The sequence below is a fragment of the Diceros bicornis genome, chromosome X (assembly GCF_020826845.1).
Source record: "Diceros bicornis minor isolate mBicDic1 chromosome X, mDicBic1.mat.cur, whole genome shotgun sequence".
In the NCBI taxonomy this organism is placed as follows: Eukaryota; Metazoa; Chordata; class Mammalia; order Perissodactyla; family Rhinocerotidae; genus Diceros; species Diceros bicornis.
Window position 1 is genome coordinate 109,741,220 of NC_080781.1, and position 26,199 is coordinate 109,767,418.

At 44.0% G+C, this 26,199-nt stretch overlaps 1 protein-coding gene across 1 annotated transcript in view; it reads right to left on the reverse strand.

The window, feature by feature from the left end:
- Window positions 1-10,398, reverse strand: part of KIAA1210 (KIAA1210 ortholog) — a 42,242-nt gene extending 31,844 nt beyond the window's left edge. Inside the window, exons 1-2 of the mRNA XM_058536585.1 lie at window positions 10,334-10,398; window positions 4,509-4,677 (exon numbers count right to left, since the gene is read on the reverse strand). Of these exons, the coding sequence (XP_058392568.1) occupies window positions 4,509-4,677; window positions 10,334-10,394 (230 nt within the window). The 5' untranslated portion in view covers window positions 10,395-10,398. The remainder of the gene's footprint in view (window positions 1-4,508; window positions 4,678-10,333) is intronic.
- Window positions 10,399-26,199: the final 15,801 nt, after the last annotated feature.

The window sequence follows — 26,199 nt, forward strand, 5'->3', positions numbered from 1 at the left end:
CCAATATCTCTTATGAATATAGATGCAAAAATCCTCAATAAAATACTAGCAATCTCAATCCGGCAACATATAAAAACAATTATACACTATGACCAAGTAGGATTTGCAAGGAATGCAAGGTTACTTTAATATATGAAAATCAATTAATGTAATACACCATATCAATAAAATAAAAACAAAAAATACATGGTCATTTCAATAGGTGCAGGAAAAGCATTTATAAAATCCAACACCCTTTCATGTTAAATACACTCAACCTTGACAGAGGACATCTGTGAGAAACCCACAGCTAATATCATACTTAATGATGAAAGACTGGATGTTTTCTCTCTCAGATCAGGAACAAGACAAGGATGTCTGCTCTTCCCACTTCTATTCGACATTGTACTGGGAGTTCTAACCAGGGAAATTAGGTAAGAAAATGAAATAAAAGGCATCCATATTAGACAGGAAGAAGTGAAATTATCACAGATGACTTGATCTTGTGTGTAAAACTCCTAAGGAATCCATTAAAAACTACTAGAACTAATAAACAAGTTCAGCAAGGTTTCAGGATATAAGATCAATATACAAAAATTAATTGTATTTCTATATACTTGCAATGAACAATCCGAGAATGAAATTAAGAAAACACTTCCATTTACAATAGCATCAAAAAGAGTAAAATACTTAGGAATAAATTTAACAAAAGGCATATAAAACTTATACTCTGAAAACTATAAAACACTGGTGAAAGAAATTAAAGAAGACCTAAATAAATGGAAAGACAACCTATGTTCATGGCTTGGAAGAACAACGTTGTCAAGATGGCAATACTCCACAAATTGATCTACAGATTTATTGCAATCCCTATTGAAATTCAAGCTTCCTTAAAACAATTTTTTTTTCAGAAATGGATAAACTGATCTTAAAATTCATAGTGAAATGTAAGGGGCCGCAAATATCCAAAACAATCTTGAAAAAGAAGAACAAAGTTGGAGGACTCACATTTGCTAATTTCAAAACTTACTACAAAGCTACAGTGATCAAGACAGTGTAGTACTGGCATAAGGATAGATATATAGACCAATGAAATAGAATTGAGAATCCAGAAATAAATCCATCTGTCTATGGTTAATTGATTTGCAACAAGGGTGCCAAGACCATTCAACGGGGAAAGAATAGATTTTTTGACAAGTGTTGCTGGGACAACTGGACAGCCATATGCAAAAGAATGACGTTGGACTCTTATCTAATACCATGTATAAAAACTAACTCAAAATGGATCAAAGACCTAAATATAAGAGCTTAAACTCTTAGAAGAAAACATAGGGGTATATCTTCATGACCTTAATTTGGCAATGGATTCTTAGATATGACACCAAAAGCTTAAGCAACAAAAGAAAAAAATAAATGGATTTCATCAAAATTAAAAACTTTTGTGCTTCAAAGGATACTAGCAAGAAGTGAAAAGACAACCCACATAATGGGAGAAAATACTTGCAAATTATACATCTGATAAGGGACATGTATCCAGAATACATAAGAAACTCTTACAATTCAATAATAAAAAGATGAATAACCCAATTAAAAAATGGGCAAAGGATCTCAATAGACATTTCTCCAAAGAAGGTATACAAATGGCCAACAAACACATGAAAAGATGCTCAACATCATTAATCAGCAGGGAAATGCAAATCCAAATCATAATGAGATGCCACTTCATGCCCACTAGAATGGCTAGAAACAAAAATTCAAATAATAACAAGTGTTGACAAGGATGTGGAGAAACTGGCACCCCCATACACTGCTGGTAGGAATGCAAAATGGTGCAGCCACTTTGGAAAATGTGGCATATCCGTTCAATGGAATACTATTCAATAGTATAAAGGAATAAAGTACTGACTCATGCTACAACATGGATACAGGAGTATCCATGTATATGGGTACAGGCTTTCTTTTAGGGAAGGATGGAAATGTTTTAAAATTAGATAAAATAATTTTTTAAAATTTCAAATACTTTTTTTTTTTGCATTTATTAACCTTTGTTACAAAACAATACATGTAGGTTGGCACTTTAAAAAACAATCTTTAAATGAGAGCTAGAGTAGCAGCTTGGGCATTGTAGGGCTAGCAGCCACCTGTCATTGTGAGCCTGTCTGGCTGTGGGTCATACACATGGATATACTTGATCATGACACACCCCGAGGACAATCTGGTGCTATGGGGATTAAAATGGCACCCACACTAAGGTGGCTGTGGGCCAGCAAGAGAAGAGACGAGGCAAATGTCTGCCACTTTCTATTAAACTCTTACCCACCTTTTTCCTAGAAAATGCTGCTACCCAGGCAGCCTTGGTAGTGAAGGCAACATGCTCTGCTTTATTAACATAGCAGTCCAGCATAAAATTAACATGACTCTAGATAAACACTTAATGGGCATGTATGACTGATGCAGCATTGAGAGAGCAATGTTTCCAGACATCTCTAGATACACGCATTCGCTCATTATGCACACGGGCACACTTTCAGTCACTGCTTCTCTATGACCTGCTGGCTCAAACCAGGCTTGGGACCAGCGTAGCATCAGTGACTACCTCGCCCCCCCTGCTTTGTGCAGAAAACCTGCAAGGAAACCTTAGGCCATGAGTGCATCAGCCAGAGTGCAGCTGTTGAATTGGCTCTCTAGTGCTAGGCCCTCCCTGATCAAAGGATTACATTAGCACCAGCTGTGGCCAAGTTTGTCAGAAACCAAACCTCCTGTCCACTGACCATATCTAGTGCTTACTGATCTGCTCCCTGGAGGCAAAAAGAAGAAAATATACCCAAAACTCCAAACTAAATCTTGGCCTTAATTAAGGGCAATAAAGCACAGTATATCAGCACCCATTCAAAAATCAAATGGAATGGGATTTGTCTATTCCATCAGATATAGCTTAATATGGTCTTGGAAATAGATACTGGCCCTATTGTGCAGGCCAGAGGAGGGCTGGCTATAAGTTTTGTTATGAGTGATTGCTTTGATAGAAGAAAAAAGCGTGTGTGACATTCTCCAGGGTTTCTCCCCTAGCACATTAAGCAAGAGACTGGGGTCAGGGGTGATCTTCAGGACTCTTAAGTTATACTCTTAATTAATTTATGCTCTTTGCAAAAAAAAAAAAAAACCTATCTCAGGTCCTTAGAAAAATATCCTTCCCTATATTTGAACTAGTTCATGCACTTACACTGAACTCTCTCTCCCACTCTCTCCATCCTCTCCCTCTCTCTCCCTCCCTCCCTTATCCCCCATCTTTCAGAGAGGTGCACATGCACACACCTTCTTAGTATGCAGAACGCATCAGACTACATTGGCCATTTTGGAGGTGGAGGGATAAGTAAGAGGGGGAAATGTAGAACTTTAGTAGAGAAAGCCCTTGCCAATTTGTAGAGACAACGCAGAGTAAACCCAAACACCCCTCCCTCACCCCACCCTGGGGTTTTTGGCAGGGCTAGTCTTAGCCTTACTTAGAGCTATAAGGCAATGGTCTCTAATAGTATGATTTGTGAGGTATGAAACAAGCCCCTCTGTCCAAAACCATCTCCTCCACTAGCAAAGCTGTCTGAAGTTCCTTACATTCAATGCACTCATTAAGGTTCCTCTCAAGGAGACCTAAGTGACAACTTTTAGGGGCAGTATGACATGTTCACTAAATGTTAATTAGTACCGAGCAAAGCCTCAAGGGAATGGGTAGTAGCACAGGTGAGCTCTGTGGGGAGTCCAGATAAGTCTGGAGTTTAAGGCCAGAGAACAGGCCCAAGTGGAAACCCAGAGAAGGGGATCTGATTGATCCAGGAACAGCTGGGGGTACCGGGTGTTCAGATTTTCCACAACAGGATGTGGAAGTTGGGGCATCACAGATGAAAATTTGAATAGGGGTGGCAGTGGTGGCTGAGCAACGTTCTTCCTCACACCTTCTGTGACCAGTTACAGCGTTTCTCCCAGTCTACTGGGATGGAGGGAGATATGGATTGGGTTCTTGGCTTGCTCCTTTGTTCGTTTTTACATTATCACAGTGATGAGACTTGAATCACACATTACAAGATCTAGCTCCCCTCGCCTGGTCATCATAGATCTGAGGGCCAGGCAAGCAAACCAGACCAAGCTTCCTGAATGATGTAGGCCGTCCTCACCTTATGAAACAGAGGCCTCCAAGTCTTTACTGGTGGTAGGCCCCACTGGTGACTGTAGCTGTGACGGGGAAGGGGTGCCCTGATCTATCTGCACCCTCTCACCCAGTGCTCTTGGGGAATGAGATGTGCATTTCCCATGCTCCAACCCATGGATTTGTGCAGCCCAGACAACAAGCATACGTACGAGCACAGAGAAAGGCCCCCGGGACATGGCTGCATTGGCAATGGCTGCACAGGCAGTGGGGACAAGAGTCCCTGGGACCAAAGGCTCATTGGTGATTTGCCTGCCAAAGGGGGACCTGGATCCAGCTGTCCACCTCTTGTCCTGTCCTCACCCTGCTCCACGCCATGTGAGCTTACCTGGGCACAGTTTGTCGGCTCTCCTGAACTGGCTTCAGAGAAGAGACGCCAACATTGCCGCTGGACAAACTTGGTCTTAGTCTCCTCTCTCCCTGGGCACCTTCAGGCTCTTTTTTCTTCTTCTTGCCAAAAAAGCTCTTGAAGACTTTAAATTTGGATTTCTTCTTTCCTGGAAGTTAGAAATGAAAGTGAGGCAGAGTGTGATGGAGGAAGGGAAGACAGAAGAGGAAACAGTGCCCTTGTGATGAACAAGGACTGTGATCCCAGGTGCCCCGCAGATCTTGGCCTGGCCCGCAGTGCCCATAGCACCATTCATTTGGTTTGTTCTCTTCTTAATAACTCAGTAACAAAGTGTCTAGTTTCTGGGAAAACAGAAGCCCAGACCACAGCTTGTGGGCTTTGGGAAGCCTCTATTCAGACCCCATCCACCAGGCATTTACTTGCCTCTCAATTTCAACTATTAATCCACACCTCTTTCCTGGTCCTCAGAAGTTCATTCATGTGCTGCAATTATTGAGCCAACGTAAGCACTTGGTACCTCCCTGACAACACCCTGATGGCTGAAAGCATTGCAATCCAGTTGGGGAGCCAAGCTTCCACATGTGAAAAACATTTCAGGACCCTTGGAAACCCATGCGGGAGTTGCTACTGCCCAGTCTGTATGCTGAAAGGATACAGACCCAAGGAGTGAGAGGCAGTCGGTTGGTGCAGTCAGGAAAGACTTCCTTGAGGAAGGAATTTATGAGCAAGGCAGAGGGCTGGGAATCGGAGAAAAGAAAGGGCTGCTAGGCAAAGAAGCTGCTTGTGCAAAAGGCATGACAAAATTGGATACCAAAGGGTTTTGCAAGGGGTGCATACATGCGTGCATGTGTGTGCACGTGTGTGTGTGTATTATGTGCATTGTGTATGTTCTTCAGTTATTGCTGATTGGTTTGGATTATCTACACGGCTGCTGCCCTCTGCACATGCAGATAATTGAAAGTTTGCTCTATCTATAATAACTACCAGGGCAGCAGTGAGGAATGTGAGCTTTAAACCCTCCTCAGGCTGTTTGGGCTTTCTTCAGTTTCCTAATAAACACGTATATCCTTATCGGGCTCAGTAGAAAAAGGGAAAGGGGAGGGGAGTTCATGCTGCATTCTTCAGAACGAAGGAATTAGCTCTTCTTGCTTTCACATGCAATAATTTACCAACTCAGGTGTCTCATTTCAATTCCCAACAGTCTGGTCTCCAGAAGGCGTCTTGCCAGCACAGCGATGCTGCGCTGGCAGTGAAGGCCTAGCCAAGGGAGTTGCCAATGGGGCTGCCATTGGAAAGGCTTAGTGTGTAACGGAAAGCACCACCCAATAATCAGAAAACTCTGGGATCCTTGTTATCAATTAGCTCTGTGACCTTGGGGAAGTCACTCAGCCTCTCTGGGACTCAGCAGGAAAATGAGGTCACACTAAGCAGCATCTCCCACAGTGTGTTCAGAGAGATACTCATAGGTCTGTTGCAGGAAAAAGGGATGTGCAGTCTAATCAGTCTGGGAAAGCTGGATTAGACAAAGTTTAGGGGTCTGCTTTCCAACAAGACTTTTCTGAAATGTCAACATGCTTATGTGCATGGTGAAACTGCAAGAAACCAGGCGATAATATTGTCTCCCAAATGCATGTAAGCAGAATGTGTGACAAAACACACTTTGGGAAATGCTGAACTAGGGTTCTTTCTAGCTCTGAAATGCTATGACCTATTTGTGTACTGATTTCTCCTGGGCCTGCCTATTAGAAATGTTTCTAAACTTCAAGGCCTGCTTTAAGTTCAGTTTCTCACCAATCACTACAATTCATGCTTCTCTCTACACACCTAAAACTTGACTTTTGGCACCACAAGTTTTACTTCTGATTGCTCTCTAGTCTGCTCATTCATTCATTCATTCATCTATTCAATAAATATTAAGATCAAGTACTTGCTATGTTTGGAGTATCAATGAGAAAAGAGTAAGATACAGTTCTATGTCTTAGCTACTGTCCCTCCATCAAGGCTGTAGGCAGCTCCTCTTCAGCATCCCCTTTAGCAACTAGCACAGTGCAAGGCATGCAGTAACACTCGAGGGACCACTGAGTCCCCTGAGGGGTACAGAATGCCAGCATAGCTTGTCACTTCCCTAAATTGAGATCACTGAGCAGAGGTATCCTTAAGCATCCCATAATTTAAACACTGACCTTTATTGGGGTTGATGTAAATTGTAAATAATGTTGGTAAAGAGCTTAGCACAGAATCGGGCATGTAGCAAGAGCTAACAAATGTGAACTAGTACTAAGGAATCAATAATTACTTGTTTATTAAGACCAGATTCAATTCTATCTGTAGAATTGATCTATCAATTCTGTGTATCTAATTTATCTATCTATGGACAAGGGAAGCAGCTGCATATCTATAACTCAATAGTGAACTCTAAAATACACATGATTAGAAGCAGAAACCAGCATGGGGTGGGGCAATGAAAGAACACTATAGAATTGTTTGCTTGATAATCACTGCTTAAGTAATTTCAGTTTTAAATGACATGAGCAATTTCTCATCTACAAGGATGTACCTATATAGGGTCATGGTTGTGACAAAGTTGTCAATTCTACCTAGAGATAAAGAGAATAAAACATGAAGATACAACCGGAAACATCTATTTTCCCAAGTTTCCTTCTTTAACTTTTTTCAGGAAAAAATTAAACTAATTTTTATGATAATAACATATTTAAAATGATGTTTGACCTCATAGAACTACTGTTAGGATTCAATGTGAAAGTGCTGAAAAGTATACAGTACAGAGTAGGCTGGCTCTAAAATAAGCTATATTTTGCTCTCTGGCCTTCTCTCTTAATCTCCCACCCTCAAATGATTTCTAAAATCTATGAAATAATGAGATGTTTATGTAAAATCCTGATTACTATACTAATTACTATAACCAGTTTTTTGCTGAAAAATATTTATCAACTTAATCTGTGGGGAAAATGCCCTTATTTGTAGTATTCGCCTATTTCTGTGGTGTAAATACTCCCACCATGGTCAATTTCAACCTGCCAACATGACAATGGGCAGTGTCCTTTCACAAACAGGAAGGGGCATGCCATATGTTGGCCTTTGCAGGCATCGCCATTTTTCAAATAGAAGGAATAATATTTATGGATTGTTGACAGGTGGATCTCCATCTGGTCTTCTGAAAGGGGAATAACTGTATGCTCAGAGGATTTGGAAACATGGTGATTATTGTCCCTCTTGCTTCAAAATCCCAGAATAGAAGGGAGGAGGGCAAAGCTAGAGGATTTGGAGTTACAAATCTGCTTCTCATGAACCAGCAAAGAGAAAGAGGAGAGAACCAGCAGCTGGTAGCTCCATTTGTGACACAATCTATAAACACTTAATAACTGAATAATAAACTTTTTGGGCTATAAAACCAAATGTACCAAAAATAATCATTGTATGAGTAACCAAAATTATGCATTAACACGTTTTTATGTTCCTAAATTAAAAAAATGACTGGTGACTTTAGAACTGTAACAGGTGCTAAAACTTAAGTATGCATATATTCCAATGTCCCCTCAATTTTCCATTTTTGCTGGGCAGAAACAACAACTTATTTTCCCATGAGGATTCAAAATACCTTCAGCAATGTGTGTCTCCTTCAACCATGGGCACTAAAAGGAAAAGAATGTTTCCATTCCCCGCTGTGGGGTAGCTCTGAGTATGGGGGTGGTATAGCTTTGCTGGTGGAGAGGCTGGGGGGGCATCAAGAGATGGTAACCACCACACATGGTGGGTTGGCTGCTCATCTAGGGTAGTGACTTGGAAGCTGTCATCAAGTCACTAGGGTAGTGACTTGGAAGCTGGACACAGCCTTAGTGAGCAACCCATTGCCAGACACTGAATGTCAGCTGCAAGAGCCCAAGTCCTCAGCCTGCTTTGCCTTAGGAGACCTCCCCATCGTCAACCACATGGGACCCCATGTGTGCAGAGGAGCCCTGGGAATAGATACAAAGCTGGGAACTGTCCACATGCTACGTTCCTTTTGAAACCCTAATGGAATCCAAGATGGTTGCCACATATTCAAGTGTATAAATTGGCCTCTCAAGCTTTCTTTTGTAAAGGGATGCCTTTCAATTGCCAGCAGCTGAGCCCTGCACAGGCTGGTTTTCAAAAACTGCTGAAAGTGCAAAGGGTAGATAGACCTAGACAGCAGGTATAGGTCAAAACCCACATTTGTATCCAGGAATGTTTGCGTAAGTCACCTATATACCAGGTAACTTATGCCCCCACAAGGCACAGCAGTGATGGTCAGTGAGCTGATGGCTGTCTGGACTTCTCCTATAACAAAGCCACTGATTTTCCTGTCCAAGCCCAAGGACTGTGTACTCCCAAACAGGCAGTAGCTTTCAACATCCTCATCCAATGAGGGTCTGCAGTGTGTCACACACCAGAAAACAGTCCACGGAAGGCAGTTTTTTCCCCGGAGAATAAAACACTGTTAAATCCAATGAAGAAATCATTGCTTCTGGGTTGTATGTCTGCTTATCTGTCATGCACACAGGCAGCCCATCTGGGTTGAACTCAATGAGCCTTAAAAATGCATCACCTAATGGTGACCCTGTTCTCCTGCATTGCTGCTTGGAAAGAAAACATTTCTAACTAGGCTTTCTTCCCTTCAACCTGTCAACAGCCACATTAGTCTTGGGCTAGCAATGACTAATACTAAAAACGTACCCAAATGCTTGGTCTTTAAAAAAAAATCTTGGGAACAGAGAAAAGGCATTTCCTTAACTCCACTCTTCATCTGTCTAGCTCATATCCAAAAAGATAGGTCGGTTGGTTTGGTAGTCGGGACTGCCTTGGTGAGGAGGCCTATCATTCATTTATTTATTCATTCATTGATTAAATAGTTTTGAGTGTCGAATTGCTCTTGCTGAGACCCAATAATAAACAATGGTGACACAGAGATGAAGACCCAAGCCCTGCCCTCAAGGATCCACTCACCAGGCTCAGCATCCCCCATCCCACATCATCAGTGAAGTCAGGCCTCTAAGAAACCACAAGAAGGTTCCCCTCTCTCTCTCCTTCCAGACCAAGTCTTCTGTACCATACACTACTAAGAAAACTCAGCAAAAATTGAAGAACAAACCAGTGAACTGTTCAATTCAGTTGTCTTTAAATTCACGGTCTCATTTTATGCCTTATGATTCCTTTGTTTTTGGTTTTTGTTGGTTGGTTGGTTGGTTTTTCGGTGTCAATAAAGCTTATCATTGTTTAGTGACTTTTGCCTCCCTTTCTATTATTCCACTCATGGTCACCTATCACTCATAGGTGGCACCACAATTTAGGCAAAGAATACACATCTGAGTAAGTTTTGCAAAAACAGAATTTTTGTCAATTGAATTCTATGTAACAGAAGCCTATAGTGGTCTCTTGTCTCTCTCCTCCCTTTACTCCTCAAATTACAAATGTATCTATTGGTTAAACCTGGATTGCTCGCTACAGTAAAACCTCAGTTGACTCTGAGGTTATAGCCTGCTCTGATGTTTTTTTCTGATTAAGCAGAAATACTTCCCCTGCCTTAGTAAGTAGAATGTGGTAACCAGCCTCAAAGATTACAGGGCCTCAGACAAATCTTTTGTCTATAAGAGTTGGAGATGAAAGAGAAGAGGTAGAAGACTGAAAAGTAAATGTGGCCTGAGTCTAATGTTATTAGAAATTTCATATGAATCTCTTTTCTTGTGACTCGATACTTTGTCCCAGGGGCTAAACACAGTAAACAAATCTAGTTCTAGTTATCAAGATTTTATTAGGTTACTTACTCTCATCACTGGCCTCCAGAACTTCCAGACTGCTAGAAACTTCCCTTAGTGATTCAGCCATAGTAAGAGCACTAAAAGAAAATATAGAGCAAAAAAGCAGAAGATCATTTAATATCCAGGACAGAACACAATCATTTTACCCTACCCTTTATCCTTCAGTTAGATTCTTAAACTATTCAAGAAAAGATATACAAAGGGAATTGCCATCAAAGAGAATTATCCTTCCTTAAAAAAGACAATGACTCCATTTATATGAAACGTCCAGAACAGGCAAATATGCAGACACAGAAAGTGTCTTGCCTAGGGATGGGGGTGATGGTTTTCTCGGTTTTTTCTTTTTTTAAGAGATAGAGTACAGGGTTTCTTTTTGAGGTGATGAAAATGTTCTAAAATTAATTGTGGTGATGGGTGCACAAATCTTTGACTATATTAAAAAGCATTGAATTATATACTTTAAATGGGTGAATTGTATAGGATGTGAATTACATCTCAATAAAACTGTTATCAAAAAAAGACAAATGTAAAAACCCTGATCTATTGCTTTGTGTTGGGGCCCATTAGTGTTGGAGGCCCGTTACTATTCATGGGTGTGCCCACGGAGACAAAATTATATTGAGAAGACATAAAAGGAAGAGATCGAGATATTTGACTGCATAAAAATTTAAAACTTTTGGCCAAAAAAAGTAAAGAGTCAACAGAAAAATAACAAATTAGGAAACACTACTTGCAACAAATACAGATATGGGGGCCAATTTTCTTAATTTGTCAAGAGCACATATAAATCAATAAAAGACAGCTCGATATAAAAGGGGGCAAAGGATACAAGAGCAGTTTATAGAAAAAGAAATAGAAATAGCTAATAACCACATAAAGAAAAGCTCAGGCTTGGGGGCCGGCCCAGTGGCATGGCGGTTAAGTGCGCGCGCTCCGCTGCTGGCGGCCTGGGTTAGGATCCCGGATGCGCACCGACACATCGCTTGTCTGGCCATGCTGTGGCAGTGTCCCATATAAAAGAGGAAGATGGGCACAGATGTTAGCCCAGGGACAGTCTTCCTCAGCAAAAAGAGGAGGATTGACATGGATGTTAGCTCAGGGCTGATCTTCCTCACAAAAAAAAAAAAAAAAGGAAAAGCTCAGTCCCACTTATAACTAAAGAAATGCAAATCAAAATATCAAGCCAACATGCTCACCTATCAGATTGTCAAAAAACTTTTAATTTTGATGACATTACATTGCTGACAAGGATAGGAAAAATAGACACTCTCATACATTATGGAGTGTAAATTGTTCTCTGAAGAGCAATTTCACAAGACCAAAATTTAAAAAATGCACATACCTTTTGGTCCAGTAGCATCACTTCTAGAACTTTACCCTGTAGATATACTCACACTTGTACACAAAAATAGACCTGCAAGAATGTTTATCACAGCATTGTTTTAAATAGCCAAAAATGGGAAACAACCAAAGTGACCATCAAAAGGATAATTCTCCCACGACTCTGATTCTATGTCATGGGAGAATTATCTGTCCTTGTGCTCTTTTCCATTAGTGCAGATAATCAATTGAGAGTCAACTGTAAATTTTCCATTCAATCTAGCCTTCTAGCAAAAGCTAGGGATGACAGGTCTAGAGAAGCCTGTCAGTTGACAATCAAACCTTTATAAATCAATGCTGACATTTTTAATGGGACTTTGGGAGGGGGAGGGAGATCTGATGAGCACCTTAATCCAGAGAAAGGCTGTTATATTCATACATAGCAGGAGTGCTGTAGAGAGGCAAGCAGAGACTGCCTCATAATAGCTCCCCTGGGGTCTTGATGTGACTGACTCAAGTAACATCAAGTGGGGTTAAGTAGGTTCTGGGGTGCCCTCCCCACCTCAGATCTGCTCTGCTCCCAGATATAGTCAAGCTGCCATTGCTATTTCATGGATGGGCTCCAGGCCCATCCTGTGCTGCTTTCTAGCCGTAAGCCCCTGATACAATTCTGGAGGTAGAGACAGGAGACCACAGGCTCTGAGGTTAAGGCAAACTTGAGAGGTCACCCAGCAAGAGTGACTGAGGCCTTGGAAAGCGAAAGCTTCCAAACCACAATGAGGGCTGACAGGGCCCTGGTGTCAAGATGGTTTCAGGTTCTCTCCCGGGAAGTCCTATGGCTCCCCACGGTGTGTGTTCCTTCTCGCTGCAGCGAGTACTGAACCCAACTTGTTCAACGACAGGCGTGTTGCTGGCGGGCTTTGGTTGAAAGGTATTGACACTTCGTTCAAGTCATTCAAATTCTATGAGCCAATATCACAATTGTGCCTGAAGATGACTTAACCCCAGGCCCACAGAATGCTCACTAATTACCACACACACACACACACACACAAGTTCCACCTGGAGATCTGGAAGGATCAAAGGGGTAAGGAAATTCAGACGCCCCTCAGAAATTCAGAGGGAGAACAGGAGAATTCCTTGGTCTAGGAGCAGTTCACATCACTGGTGAGTTCCTGGGCCATCTTAATGAACATGGCAGCACCCCTGCCCCGCCACTCAAGAAGGTTTTTTAGACCCTGGGGAAATAAACTTTCTCTGAGCTTTAGAGAAGTCCGTGGAAAATGAGCCTGTTTTCCGAAACACCAGGCCACAGTAGGATAACGTTGTCCTTGACCTACCACTGTCAAGGGTAGAAAAAGAAAGGGAAACAACAACCAAAGAGAAAAATATGAAAGACAAAGGGGAGAACAAAGAAAGAGGGCATCTTGGCAGCATCTGCGTCCCTAGATCACTAACAGTGTCATTATTCGATTTAACTAACTCTTGAGTTGAGACTGTCTCCAATTGTTTCTGGCACACTTGCCCTATTTCCCCAACTGAATCCTAACGGGCCTGAGGACAGCACCACCATCAGCTGAGCTGTCTCCCCTTCTAAACAAACCAACACCCACAATAAAACACACAAACTTCCCCTTGATTCAAAATCCTCTTCCTACTCCTACCCCGTTTCTCTGCATCTCTTTAACGCAAAACTCAAAAGAGTGATCTCAACTTACTCTCTTTATGTCTTCACTTATTCTCTTGAGCTCTCTCCAATCAGGCTTCCAAACCGAACTGCTTCCAAACCACTCCACCAAACTGCTCTTGTTAAATCCAACTGTCAGTTACCTGAACTCCCAGCAGCATCTGACACTTCTTCCTTTTCGAATAATGTTATCACTTGCCCTTCCGAACACCCCACTCCCCTAATTTCCCTCCTACCTCATTTGCTGTTCCTTCTCAATCTCCTTTGCTGGATCTTTCTTTTCTCCCTGAATTTGAAATGTTGTAGCACCCGAGGGCTCTGTCCTTGGCCCTCTCCATCTACAATCATTTCCTAGACCTATGCCATTAAATAGAAATGTTAACGTGAGCCACTATTACAAGCCATGTATGTGATTTTAAATTTTCTAGTAGCCACATTTAAAAAAGCAAAAAGAAACAGGTGAAGTTAGTTTTAATAATATATTTTATTTAACTCAATAGAACCAAAATATTATCATTTCAACATGTAATCATTATAAAAGTAATGTCAATGAGGTATTTTACATTCTTTTTTTCATACTAAATCTTTGAAATCTGTTGTGTATTTTCCATATATGGCACATCTCAATTTGGGTTAGCCACATTTCAAGTGCTCAAGGGTCACATGTGGCTGGCGGCTACCATATCCTGGATGATCTCATTCAGACTTTAAATACTATCTATACACTCTGGACTCCAAAATTTTTATCTCTAGACTGGACCTCTTTCCTGAACTCCATATTCCTATAACCAACTGCCTAGTCGACATCTCCACCTAACAGTACATATGGAAATCTTGGTTTCCTTCACACTCCCTCCTTCCCCTAGTTTTCCCTGTCTCAAGAAATGCCACTAACCAGATGCTCAGACTAAAACCTAGGAGTCATTGATTCCTCTCTTTCCTTCACATGCCACATCTAATCCAACAGTAAATCTCGTGACCCTTCCTTCAACATATTTCTGTAATCCAACCACTACTTGCCTCGTTTGAGCCATCATTATCTTGTTGCTGGGTCACTGCAATACCTAACTGGTCTCCTTGCTTCCATCTTTGCCTCCCTATTCTCCACACCGCCGCCACAGCAGTCACATCAGCCCCCTGCTCAAAACCCCCCAGTGGCTTGCCATCACACTCAGCAAATCCTAGCTCCTTACCCTGGGCCTTATGTGATGTGGCCCCACGCCTGGGCCCCCTGGACAACCACTCCTGCTACCCTCCTGCACTCTCCCTCCCCTCCAGCATCACTGGCCTTGCTAATCCCCAACACAGCCAGCCCCTTGCAATCTCAGGATCTTTGCATTTGCTGCTCCCTCTGCCTGGAGGGCTCTTTCCCCAGCTAGTTGCAAGGCTGACTCCTTTGTAGCATTCAAGTCAGCTCAAATATTACCTCCCAGAGAGGACCTTCATGAGGATACTAGTTAAAGCCCTCCCAGTTTCTCTCCATCACTGATATCCTTTATTAGCATGTTCATAGCACTCATCACTACCTGAAATTATATTCTACATTAATTACTGGTTTCTTGTCTGTCTTCTCTACTAGAATGTAAATTCCGTAAGGGCAGGGGCCTTGCCTATTTTGTTCATCACTGGATCTCCCAGCACCTAGAATGGTACCTGGCATATAGCAGGCACTCAATAAGTGTTTGTTGAGTGAATGCCTAAATCCAATAAAAGAAGAAGAAGTAGCAGAAGAACCATCTTTGTGGTCAGCAATTTCTTAGAAGTAGAGGCATGCTATAGGAGGCAGAGGAAGACTTGTTTGGGGAAGGAACCTCCTTGTTTCCCAACTTAGCAGGGCCTGCCTTCCCTCCCAGCAAGGTGGGCCCCACCCCTAAGTTATTCACCTGTGCAGAACCAAGCACTCTTGGACCCCTCTTGTCCTTGGTGCAGAGAGTCCATTCCCAGGTGTCCCAGCCACGAGGACCCTGGGTGAGAAGCCCCATTCAGCTGGGCTAGGCCCAGATGCTCATGGAGGAGGTTTCAGGAACAGACATCCTGCTTCCTCCTACTTTACAGCCACCACCATTGGCCAACCTTCTCTCCCTTTGCCCTCCGGCTGACCTTATTAACCAGAGCTTTGCCTCCCAAGTATCTCCTCATAGAGGCATCACTGTATATCTTTCATGTGTCTCATTACGGCTAAAATAAGTTTAAAGTGAATTTGTTCCTTAATTATACCAGGGCTCTTTAATAGTGGCCTTGGTGCCGCCTCCTCTGGTCTGTACTTTTATTTATGATATTGAGCAAAAACTACTGTCACCTCACTGGCGTCTCGAAAAAAGTCACAATGTTCTCTCTAAAATACCAATCCGACCATGAGCCTCCCCTGCTTAAACTAGTTCACCAACTTCCTGGTGCCTGCAGGACGAAAGCCAAGTTCTTACATTCAAGGGCCTCTGCAATCTGATGTTCCCTGCCCCCTCCATTCTACTACCATCCACCGCCACTCACACCCCCACGTTCTGCTCTCCCAGAATCACCAGTCGTTCCCTAAATACACCATGTTCTTTTACATTCTCTGTGCTCTGCACAGGCTGTCCACTTGGCCCGGAAAACCACCTTCCTAATCCCCACATCCTTGAAATCCTACACATCCTTCAAGTCCCAGATCAAAGATTACCACCCACGCCCCATGCTCTCGGCCCTTTGCACACACCTCTGTCATAGCTGATATCACCCTGAAGACAGGGACCACATTTTGCTTGTCTGGATATCACCGGCACCTAGCACGACACCAGGCACACAGAAGGTGCTCACTGTGTGCTTTTATGGATGGTAGAATGCAGGAGCTGGGGGGGGTGGGTTGCAGTGACAAACAGGAATCAGTGGGAAAAGTAACCTATTTTTTTAAACATGTGGGGACAATTTGAGACACACTGTGGGTAAAAGAACCCTCTGCATGAAATTCATGAAAAAGTTGACAAGCTGAGTAAGGAAAGAGGAAATAATGTAAGTTTTTATCCAGTAAATGATGAAAGGCCTTCAGAACTACTTTCATGGAGCATAAAGTTATGGAATAATGGTCATCAAGAAGTCTGGCCCAAAGAAGTGGAAACAACCCAAGTGTCCCTCTACTGATGATTGGATCAAGAAGATGTGGTATATATATATAGATATATACACGATGGAATACTACTCAGCCATAAAAAAAGAGAAAATCGTCCCATTAGCAACAACGTGGATTGACCTGGAGGGTATTATGTTAAGCGAAATAAGCCAGACAGAGAAAGACAAACACTGCATGATTTCACACATAACTGGAAGATAAACTAACACATGGACAGAGAGAACTGTTTGGTGGTTACCAGGGGCAAGGGGGTTGGGTGGGTACAAGGGGGGAAGGGATTATACGGTGACTGACAAACAATAATGTACAACTAAAATTTCACAATGTTGTAAACTATTATGACATCAATAATAAAAAAAAAAGAAGTCTGGCCCAGCAGAGATACAAAGTTTCATGATCAGTCATTATTTAAATGCTTGCTTGCTCTCTCTGGGCCAACCCCAGATGCTTAAGCCCCAGAAGCATCTTTTCCTCCTCAGACTGACTTGAGGGCTGAACAAGGGCTTTAGAAAAAAAAAAAAGAGAAAAAACAAGGGGAAAAGGCCTGCTTTCTAAGGTTGTTGAAATTTTTAAACCACAGCCTGGTTCAGGTTCAAGGATTCAGGAGACTTCACTTGACAGCTTTGCTGCCTTCCCAAAGCGGGGAATGCTAATGGAAAGCAGCTGGCCTCATTTTTAAAAAGCTAATCTGATAGGATGAAATGCTCTACATAGAGTCTGTGGTAGGCAGAATTCTAAGATGGCCCCCAAGGTTGTTGCCCCCCCTTGGTGTGCATGCCCTGTAAATCCCTTCCCCTTGAGTGTGGGTGGGCCTGGCCTAATCAGGTGATCTCTTTTAAAAGAGTGTCTAGAGGTCAGATATAGAAGTCAGAGAGATTCGAAGCTGCAGCAGATACTCCTGCTGGCCTTGAAGGAACAAACTGTCATGTTATAGGGAGGACCATGTGGCAAGGAATGGCAGGTAGCCTCTAGTAGTGGAGAACAACCCTTGGTTGACAGCTATCAAAAAAGCAGGGACCTCGGGGGCCAGCCCAGTGGCATAGTGGTTAAGTTCGCACGCTCTGCTTCTGCAGCCCGGGGTTCGCAGGTTCGCATCCCAGGCACGGATATACATACTGCTCATCTAGCCATGCTGTGGCGGCCTCCCACATACAAAGTAGAGGAAGATGGGCACAGATGTTAGCCCAGGGCCAATCTTTATCAACCTTACAGCCTCAAAAAACTGAATTCTGCCAACAATCAGTTAGCTTGGAAGATAGTGTAGGAGATCAAAATTGGCCACTCTGAAATATATCTCTTTACTTTAAGTATTTTCTCTGATGGACATTTGACCTCCCCCACTAACTGCCTAAAGGAATTTAACTCGGGGTATGGACAGACTGGCAGGGTCCTTGCTAAGCCCATTCTTAACAAAGTTCTGTTTACCAAATATTTACGTTTGTAAAGGTATTTATTTCCCTCTGTGTAGTGGTAAGGGGGGGATGAACTTATCTGTGAAAACTCTTATCAGGACAGAAGAAGAAGACTTAAATCTACATACTCTTGATTACTATAATTCCTGTCTCTCTGGCCACATTCTCTATAGGTGGACCTGCAAAGCATTGTCTGACAAACATTTACATTTCCCTTTCCATGTAAATTGTCTTCTTCCCCTCTGAAATCCCAAAACACCACCCACCCCCAACATCCTCCTTTGTCTTTAGCTGAAGATGGTATTTAAGACAAGAATCTCTGGATTGTGTTGAGGAATTCAGTGTCCTGGGTTTCTCCCATGCATACAAGTTATTAAACTTGGTATTATTTTCTCCTGCTAACCTGTCTTGTTAATTATTTGGCCAGCCAGAAGAACCTTAAGGGAAAGGGCAGAGGGGGATTCTCCTTCTTCCCCCACAATAGCCTCAAACGTCGAATGAGCCCTCAGCCCTGGCTGGTACCCTGATTACAGCCTTGTGAGACCCTGAGCAGAGGACCCAGCTACACCACGCCTAGACTCTTGGCTCGTGGAAACTGAGAGATAGTAAATTTGTGTCGTAAGACACTAAAATTTTGGTCACTTGTTACACAGCAATAGAAAACAAATACAAGTCCTACAAGCCCCAGCTCTAATTGAGGAAGAAGCCAAAAGTGGGGTAGGTTTGGAGTCATGTAAGTTGCAACACAGGACTTGGTAAGAAGCCCATGAGGAGACTGTTTGCTCCTGTGCCCCAGGCCATCCTGTCACAAACACTTCTTTTCGAAGAAACATAAGTTGCCACTCTCTCAAGCGAGGTGTCAACCGAGCAGGTTAGGCCCTGCCAAAACATTAGAGCATACGAGAGCACCCTGAAGATTCACCTTGTTTGAGATGGCTTTCCCTACCCCAAGACAATGTCTCCAACTTCTTTCAAACTATTGCTATATTCTGTGCCCTCAGCCCAGGGTGTGTGTATTGCCGATCGGTGGATGAAGAGCCCTGGAGTTGATCACTCTGAGGCATGACGTGGGGGAGAGAATGATGGCGAGTGCCTTTCTCCTTGAAACTGCCCAGCTAGTTCTAGAGGAAGTATCTGCTGCCAGGAAGCAAACTCAGAGAGGAACCTGGGCTGCCTCTGAAAGGAAAACATCAGAAAGGGTCCCCATTCCCATTATTAATTGAAAAATAAGCTAACCTCAGGGGAGAGGAGCCTGTGATCACTCCCCCTTCCTCTTTTTCCCACATGAGCTTGGCAGGAGGGCACCAGAGGTTCAGCCAGCTCTTGGAAAGCAGCCCTTGGACGCCATGGTGGAGAGGGCTGTCCCTTAAATCCCACAATGAGCTCCAGAAGCCCCACTCCCCAAACCCACCAGTAATCAGAATAGCTCTGATGTGGACGGCCACCCCACTGATTGGAAGAGTTCATTTAGGATGGTAAGGGTTGGATACCATGTTCCACCCAGGATATAACTACTTCCATGCAAAATTCAGAGTTTTCCAAGGTAGTCAGTATGACTGGCATTTTCCCAGCAGGGGCCAAGAGCAGCAGCAGCTCCTGGAAGGCTCAAAGCTGACTTGTTACCTCTAGAACTTCTGTTTGCTTATGCTCCTAGGAGCAGATGTGAGCACCCTGATGGTATCCTGAATAGAGGAGAACAATATTTTTTTTTCTTCCTCCCCAAAGCCCCAGTACATAGTTGTATACTCTAGCTGTAAGTCTTTCCAGTTCTTCTATGTGAGCTTCTGCCACAGCATGGCAACTGACAGATGGGTGGTGTGGTTCCATGACGGGGAAATGAACCCAGGCCACTGAAGCAGTGAGTGCCGAACTTTAATCACTAGAACATCAGGGCTGGCTCTAGAGGAAAACAATCTTGATGGTCATTTATCCTGGCTCTGAGAGCCTTGGGTGGGTATCTGCCCAATGCAGAAACTGCTGCATGGCTTTGGTGGCACATTATTTGAAAAGACATCTTCAGCAACTTCTGCAAAGTCAACCCTCAAAATGCCCATGGGTGTTAGTAGGAAGACATATGAGGGATAGCGGGTCACTTCTCTACATTCCATACACTCGCCTATGGGCATTTGACCATCAGAACCATTGAGCAGATACCCAAACATGCTCTAGGGGCCTCCTGTCTCAGATACCTGCTGTAGACTAATTGTCACCCAGGCCTTTCTTCCACTCTAGGAGACCAGAGAAAAATGAAAGCCTACCACTCTCCACTTCCCTACCATAGGGAAGCCCATTTCAGGAATACCTCTTAGCATCCTGATCGTCATCCAGGGAGCATGTGCTTGTCCTGGAGACTACAGGCAGCCTCAAAAGAATAGGTTGCCTTGGCTAGAAGACTGCTCAAAATTTCTGTAGAGCTACATTCCACTACTAGGAGAAGAGAGCAACAGGAAAGACCCACTCCTTATCTTAGAGAAGCAGCTGCAACAGCCATACTGGCTGAAGCTTCTCCTCCATCTCCTCCTCTTCGTCGTCGTCTTTCTTCTTTTTTTCGTCGTTGTGCCTTTTCCTCCTCCAGCATTTCCACTTAAAAGGTCTTTAACTCTGCTTCCAGTCCTGCTTTCCCTTCCTCCTCATTGCTTCTCACCCCCAGAGTAATCCAGCAGAGGCTCAGAAAGACCCAACTCATGCCACCCTTAACACCTTAGATCCTCTGGCGGGGTTGGTGGGGGGCATTAAAAATGCAAACAACCTGGTCTAAAAGGTTCTTCCTGCCATCTCTTTAGCGGCCTCAAAGCCTCGCTGATGAGAAGTCCTATTCTGTCTTGTCAATCCACATATCCTATGATTAAAGGCTCTGTTTTTGCAATCAGGCGCAATTAATATTATACAATTAATACAATGAATGAAGTTGCTGAGTTCTTACTCTGTGCCAGGCAGGCACTGTGAAAAATGGTTTTACATGTGTTAGTTCATTAATCCTCACAAGAGCCGTATGAGGTAGGCATTGTTATTTGGTTTTTATTATTTCCATCCCCATTTTCCAGATGAGGAAACTGAGTTGCACTGAAATTAGGTAATCTGCGCAAGGTCATACAAGTAGTAAGCGACAGAGCCAGGACTCAAATCCGGTTCTGGTGGATTTCAGGGCCCATGATTCGACCACTACACTCTGCTCCCTCCTAACTTGGCAAAATCTGGTAAGTATTAAGTGCACATCCACTCCTGCCCCAAAGAATCTCACGGACTGGCCTATTACAGGACCTGAAAATAGGATAACTCTCCAGGTCATTATCAGCCCCTAACATCTTTGCAAAGATTTGTTGATCATTTTAGCAATGAAGAGTCCTTCCAAAAATGGCTCACTGGACACGTATATTGTGATGAGAGATCGCACAATATTAAAGAGGATAGGTCTGTAGCACGGGCCCCTCCGGTGGCCAGGCTGAAGTGGGGTACCAGCAAGGGGAGCAGGAAGCTTGAGGACCCTGGGGGACTCAAGGAAGAGCCAGAATTGAGTCAAGAGGACCTGAGGATGGATTTCACAGCTTTAAGTGTGTGTTGGGGGCCAAGAGCTCTGGCCTCAAAGTCTCCATCAGCTCTCAAGTCCACCCCCGGCAGAGTGTGTCTAAAGCTTTTTATTTTGTTATGCATTTGTTGTGGTTGCTGTTATTACTGCTCCTAGCAGTCAATAAACCATCAGTTGGGGGCAGGAGGGAAAAATCTCCAAGAAGGGAGAAAAGGGGGCGATGGTGCTGGTGCAGGGTGTGAATTCCACGTGGCTGGTTGGATTCTGTGGCTATGACACAGATGTTTCCTGGGCTTAGAATTCGAAAGGCCACTAGGAGAGCAGTTGGGCAGGGAGCAGCAAAGCATGGCTAGAAAGCTGAGATCTACATATAAATGAGGTTAAACAACAACCAGCAGACATTCCCTGGCGCGGGGGGGGGGGGGGGGGGGGGGGGGGGGGGGGAGGCAGGGGAGATAAAGGAGGAAGAGAACTAGGCCACAAGAATGTGGCCCTATCCCAAGCTGAACTAGCTGTGCCTTTTGTGAGGGCAACTTGTAACTTTTTGGTTTCATCTTAAGGCCCTTTAGCCCACGGGGTGGGGGCTGGGGGAGGCAATCTCAGCATCACCTCATAGCTATGATACATGGCCTTTGGTCTACCAGTTCTGGGGTGCGGTAGGGAGAGGTCTCAGAGTGAACTGTGTCTTAACAGGGAGGGAATGGGTCTAAGGAGGGGTGATGCTGCTGTCCCCAAGGGGCACATGCCCACTGAAATAAAAATGCCTCCACGAATCTGAGAGTCCTGGCCACTCTCAGTCAAAGTGATATCTGAGAGCCTTTAAGACCTCAGATTTCCTTAACCCTTAACCCCATAGACAGCCCTTCAGTCAGGCAAAGAGGCAGCTGCCTACCTGGAGCTGTGGGAAGCATTACCCAAAGCTTCCCTGGACCTCAAATCTCTCCCCTTACCCCAGCCATGGCATTGCCCTCTCTTTCTACAAGGCCTAAAATACCCACCATTAAAATCATTCCCCTTGAACCAGACAACACAGTGAGAATATTATTTCCCAGGGCCTCTCTCTTTAGTACCCCAAAGTCTTTATGCAGACCTACTATGTGCTCAGACCTGTTTTAGGCGCTACAGAGGCAAATGACAAAATAAAATAGTTAACATTAACTGGACATTCAATATGTGCAGACACTGTTTGAAGTGTTTTGCATATATCATCTCATTGAATCCTCAGACAAAATTCTACGAGGCAGGACTATTTATTCTTCCTCCTCCTCCAGTTTGTAGACGAGGAAACCGAAAGGGTAATTAACTGCCCAGGGTCACACACAAGTGCATGGTCAAGGCAGGATTTGAACCGAGGTCGTTGACTCCAGAGCCCATAAGTGCTACACTAAAGTGGCCCGCTCCTTGATGACAAAGAAAAAAATACACATGAGAAATTTGAGAACCGTGCTTGATTAGGAATCAGAAGGCCAGGGTCCTGATTTTGCCCCTCCAACAGATTATCCTTGTGGCCTTGCCCAAGTCATAGCTCCTCGCTGGGCCTCAGTTCCCACATATGTAAAATGAGGAGGGGTGACAAAATTATCATGTGTTCTCTTATGATATTTTATGACAAGGATTCATTTTATGATGAGGACCCAAAGGCTAAACTCTAGGGTACTGACTACCTATTGGAGTGGCCTGTAGGCCCCAAGAGTCGTGGAACAGGAAGCTGGAGTGCAAGTTGCTTGCATGTGGCATACATGGGGCTAGAGGGCAGAAATGAGGCAGAGGGCCAAGGTTAAGCCAGAGAAGTATGTCCAAAATCCATCGCAAAGCCGAGTTGGGCAGGAAGCAGCAAAGCAAGGCTAGAGAGCTGAGATCTAGGTGTAAATGAGGTCAAAGAACTAATCTTCCTCAAGCAAAAAAGAAAAAAGAGGGAGATTGGCAATAGATGTTAGCTCAGGGTGAATCTTCCTCAGGAAACAAAAAGAAAAAAAAGAACGAGGGAAGGTGAGAGTGAAGGGGAATAGCAGATGGGAGAATTGGGGGATAGGAGGCAGTCTCGCCACAGGCGGTCCTAGAGGGTGCTTGTGTGGTGGCTCCATTTAAAGCAGCAAAAGGGACGCAAAAGGACCTCTGGTGTAGGCTGGAGTAATCATGAAAGGCCTGGTAGAGGAAGCCCACCTTAACATGGGCCTTTTGCTAGACAGAAAAGTTTGGCCACAGCTTGAGCCCCGAGGCACTGAGAGTCAGCACAGGTGAGTTCAGGATCGGGGCAGAGAGGGCGGATGGCAGCCACAAACTCTGGGTGACCAAGAAGGGCCTGAGGACTCTGGCCGGAATGATGTGCTGGGGGCAACGAAGCATGGGCAGCACCTGGCTCGGTTACAGCCCTTGTGCCCAGCGTCAAGTCTGCTCTCACACCTGACTCTTGTACCTCTTTGGTCCAGTGCCTGGAAAAGAAGCTTCTGGGGTAATATTGGCAGGCCACAGGAAGGAGGCTCCAGGACAAGGGTCCCAGATAGCAACGGATTGGAAAATGGAATGCCCCAGGGCCAAGGGCTAGACAGGACACCAAGAGGGCAGAGACAGAAGGGTCACATGAAAGAGAGCCTGGAGCTGGCCAGACTAGAAGGCAGCTAGTAGGGGAGGAGAGAAAGACCCAGATGGCCAAGCACGGAAAGGAGATTCCTGGCACCCTCCTCCTGTGTTCACTGCAGGCCGCAGAAGCAGAGAGCATCCCAACACGCAGTGCTCAAAGCCTTCTCTCACTCATTCTCTCATTCAACCCACTTCATTGCTAGGCAGGGAAAGGAAGAGGATTGCCACTTTGAAGAAGTAAATGATGTGCACAGAGCTCTTCCCACTGGGGTAACCATCTCAAGGGAAAAGAAAAGCGACAGTGAGAACCAGGAGAGCAGAAATCTATGGGACTTCCTTAAACTGTAAGGCTCAAGAATCCCTAGTCAGAATAGCTTAGGAAAGTAAAAAGCCACACTGGGAGTAGTGCCTGGGAGGAGCACTTGTGTGGGGGTGGGAGGTAGCTGGCCCCTTCTCCCAGCTGGACACTACTCTGTTGTCCACTTGAGAGTGAGTGGGAAGCACACAGCCAGCATCTGAGGAATAAATGAGATAATGCGTAAGAAACAGCACAGTGTCTGGTACAAAGTAAGAGCTCAATAAATAGGAGGGTTTTTTTTTTTTAAACTGCTACTACAGATATGGACAATGGTGTGAGAAATGAGTTCCAGGAGGAAGGCGGTAAGTCAACATCCTACATAACAATCACCCATTCATTGGCTTTCACCCTCAGGGATTCTGATTCTTCATTGGAGGCAGGGCCCAGAGATCTGCATGTTCCACAAGCTCTCATGTGATTCTCAGATAAAGAGTCCAAACACCCCGCTTTAAGGAAACCCTGCTGTAAATCATATTGGGTACTGGGCATGACTGGAACAGAAAAGCTGAAATGGGAAGCCATAAGAAATGGATGGCAGGGCAAGGGCGGTGAAGAAAAAGCAACTTGAATGATATCTAGAGAGGACTGTGACCACAAAGGAAGGTATTTTGTTTTTCTAATAAACCTCTCTAAGACTTGAGCCTCCAATGAGGCCTATAGCAACTTTTGGAGAGCTGACACACCCCCATTCTGCTATTAATTAGCTGTGGGGCCTTGGGCACACCAAGTTCTTTCTCTGGGCCTCAGTTTCCTCAGCTAAAAACCAAGGGATTGGACTAAACTTGAAGTCTAGGGTTCCTTTTAGCTCAGGCATTCTAGGATTCTAGGATTCACTGAGACAATCTTTCAAAGTTCCCAGTTCATCCCTGGAGAGGCCAGATTTTGCAGAGGCCCCTACTGGTCCTGCTTGACTTGGCCAACAGGGGACCAGACTTCAGAGCAGGACCTTCTGAAGCCTGTCGATATTTTCAGAAAACTCTCCTACTTTCAGATTGTTTAGAAACCTAAGCTATTTTTCCCATCTAAAAAATTCACAGGGTTGCAGAAGATTTGACTTAAACTTCCCTACTCGTTCTTTCTTCCCCTCCACAAGAAATTTTTTTACAACTCTTCAAACTGGGAGTTCATCCCTATCAGAGAACTAACTACCTCATCCCAATTTCCTCCTTCCTCCAACTCTGAATAAGCAAACATAGGCCATTTCTGCATGAAATGAGGCTTTTGGATTATGAACATTTGGCTTCTGGAGCCACAGGCACAGAAGAAACAAACATTCCTCATATGTAAAAGTAAAATTATGTCCTTCAAAAAGAGGTGATGGAGGTTTAGTGGGGATTTTTCCCCGTCTCATTCTCTTAAAAGGCTTCTGGAGACTCTCTCCAAGTATCACAAGTGACTAGTGAACCAATGAAGAAACCTCTGTTCATATGCTTTATGCGAACTCAGGACAGTAGACTTTTCCTGCCTTATCTACTGGGATCCGCTCAAAATGTGAACAGGCAGATGTGCCTGGCACCCTTTTCTTTCCCCAACCCCTATGGGCCTCAGAAGTCTCCCTTTGACTTACTTTCCTCTCCACTTTTTCAGAACAGTTGGGCTCAGGGAAAGGGGAGCTCTGAATGCAATAAGAAAATGGAAGTAACGTAACCCACAGATTATAGGTTGGTCTGGTCCTTGGCTCATGAGTACCCCAGGATGGGAAATAAGAGATACCAACCTTATTGATATAAAAATGCACCATGACTTTATCAATCTTTCTGAAATACAGTGCCTAGCATTTTTAATTTTTTTCTCATCCATATCTAGACTTTCCCATGTCTGTATCTCTTCTTTTTCTCCTCTCTTGTTTCCATTCCTCATTTTGAGCATCTCCCTCATATGCT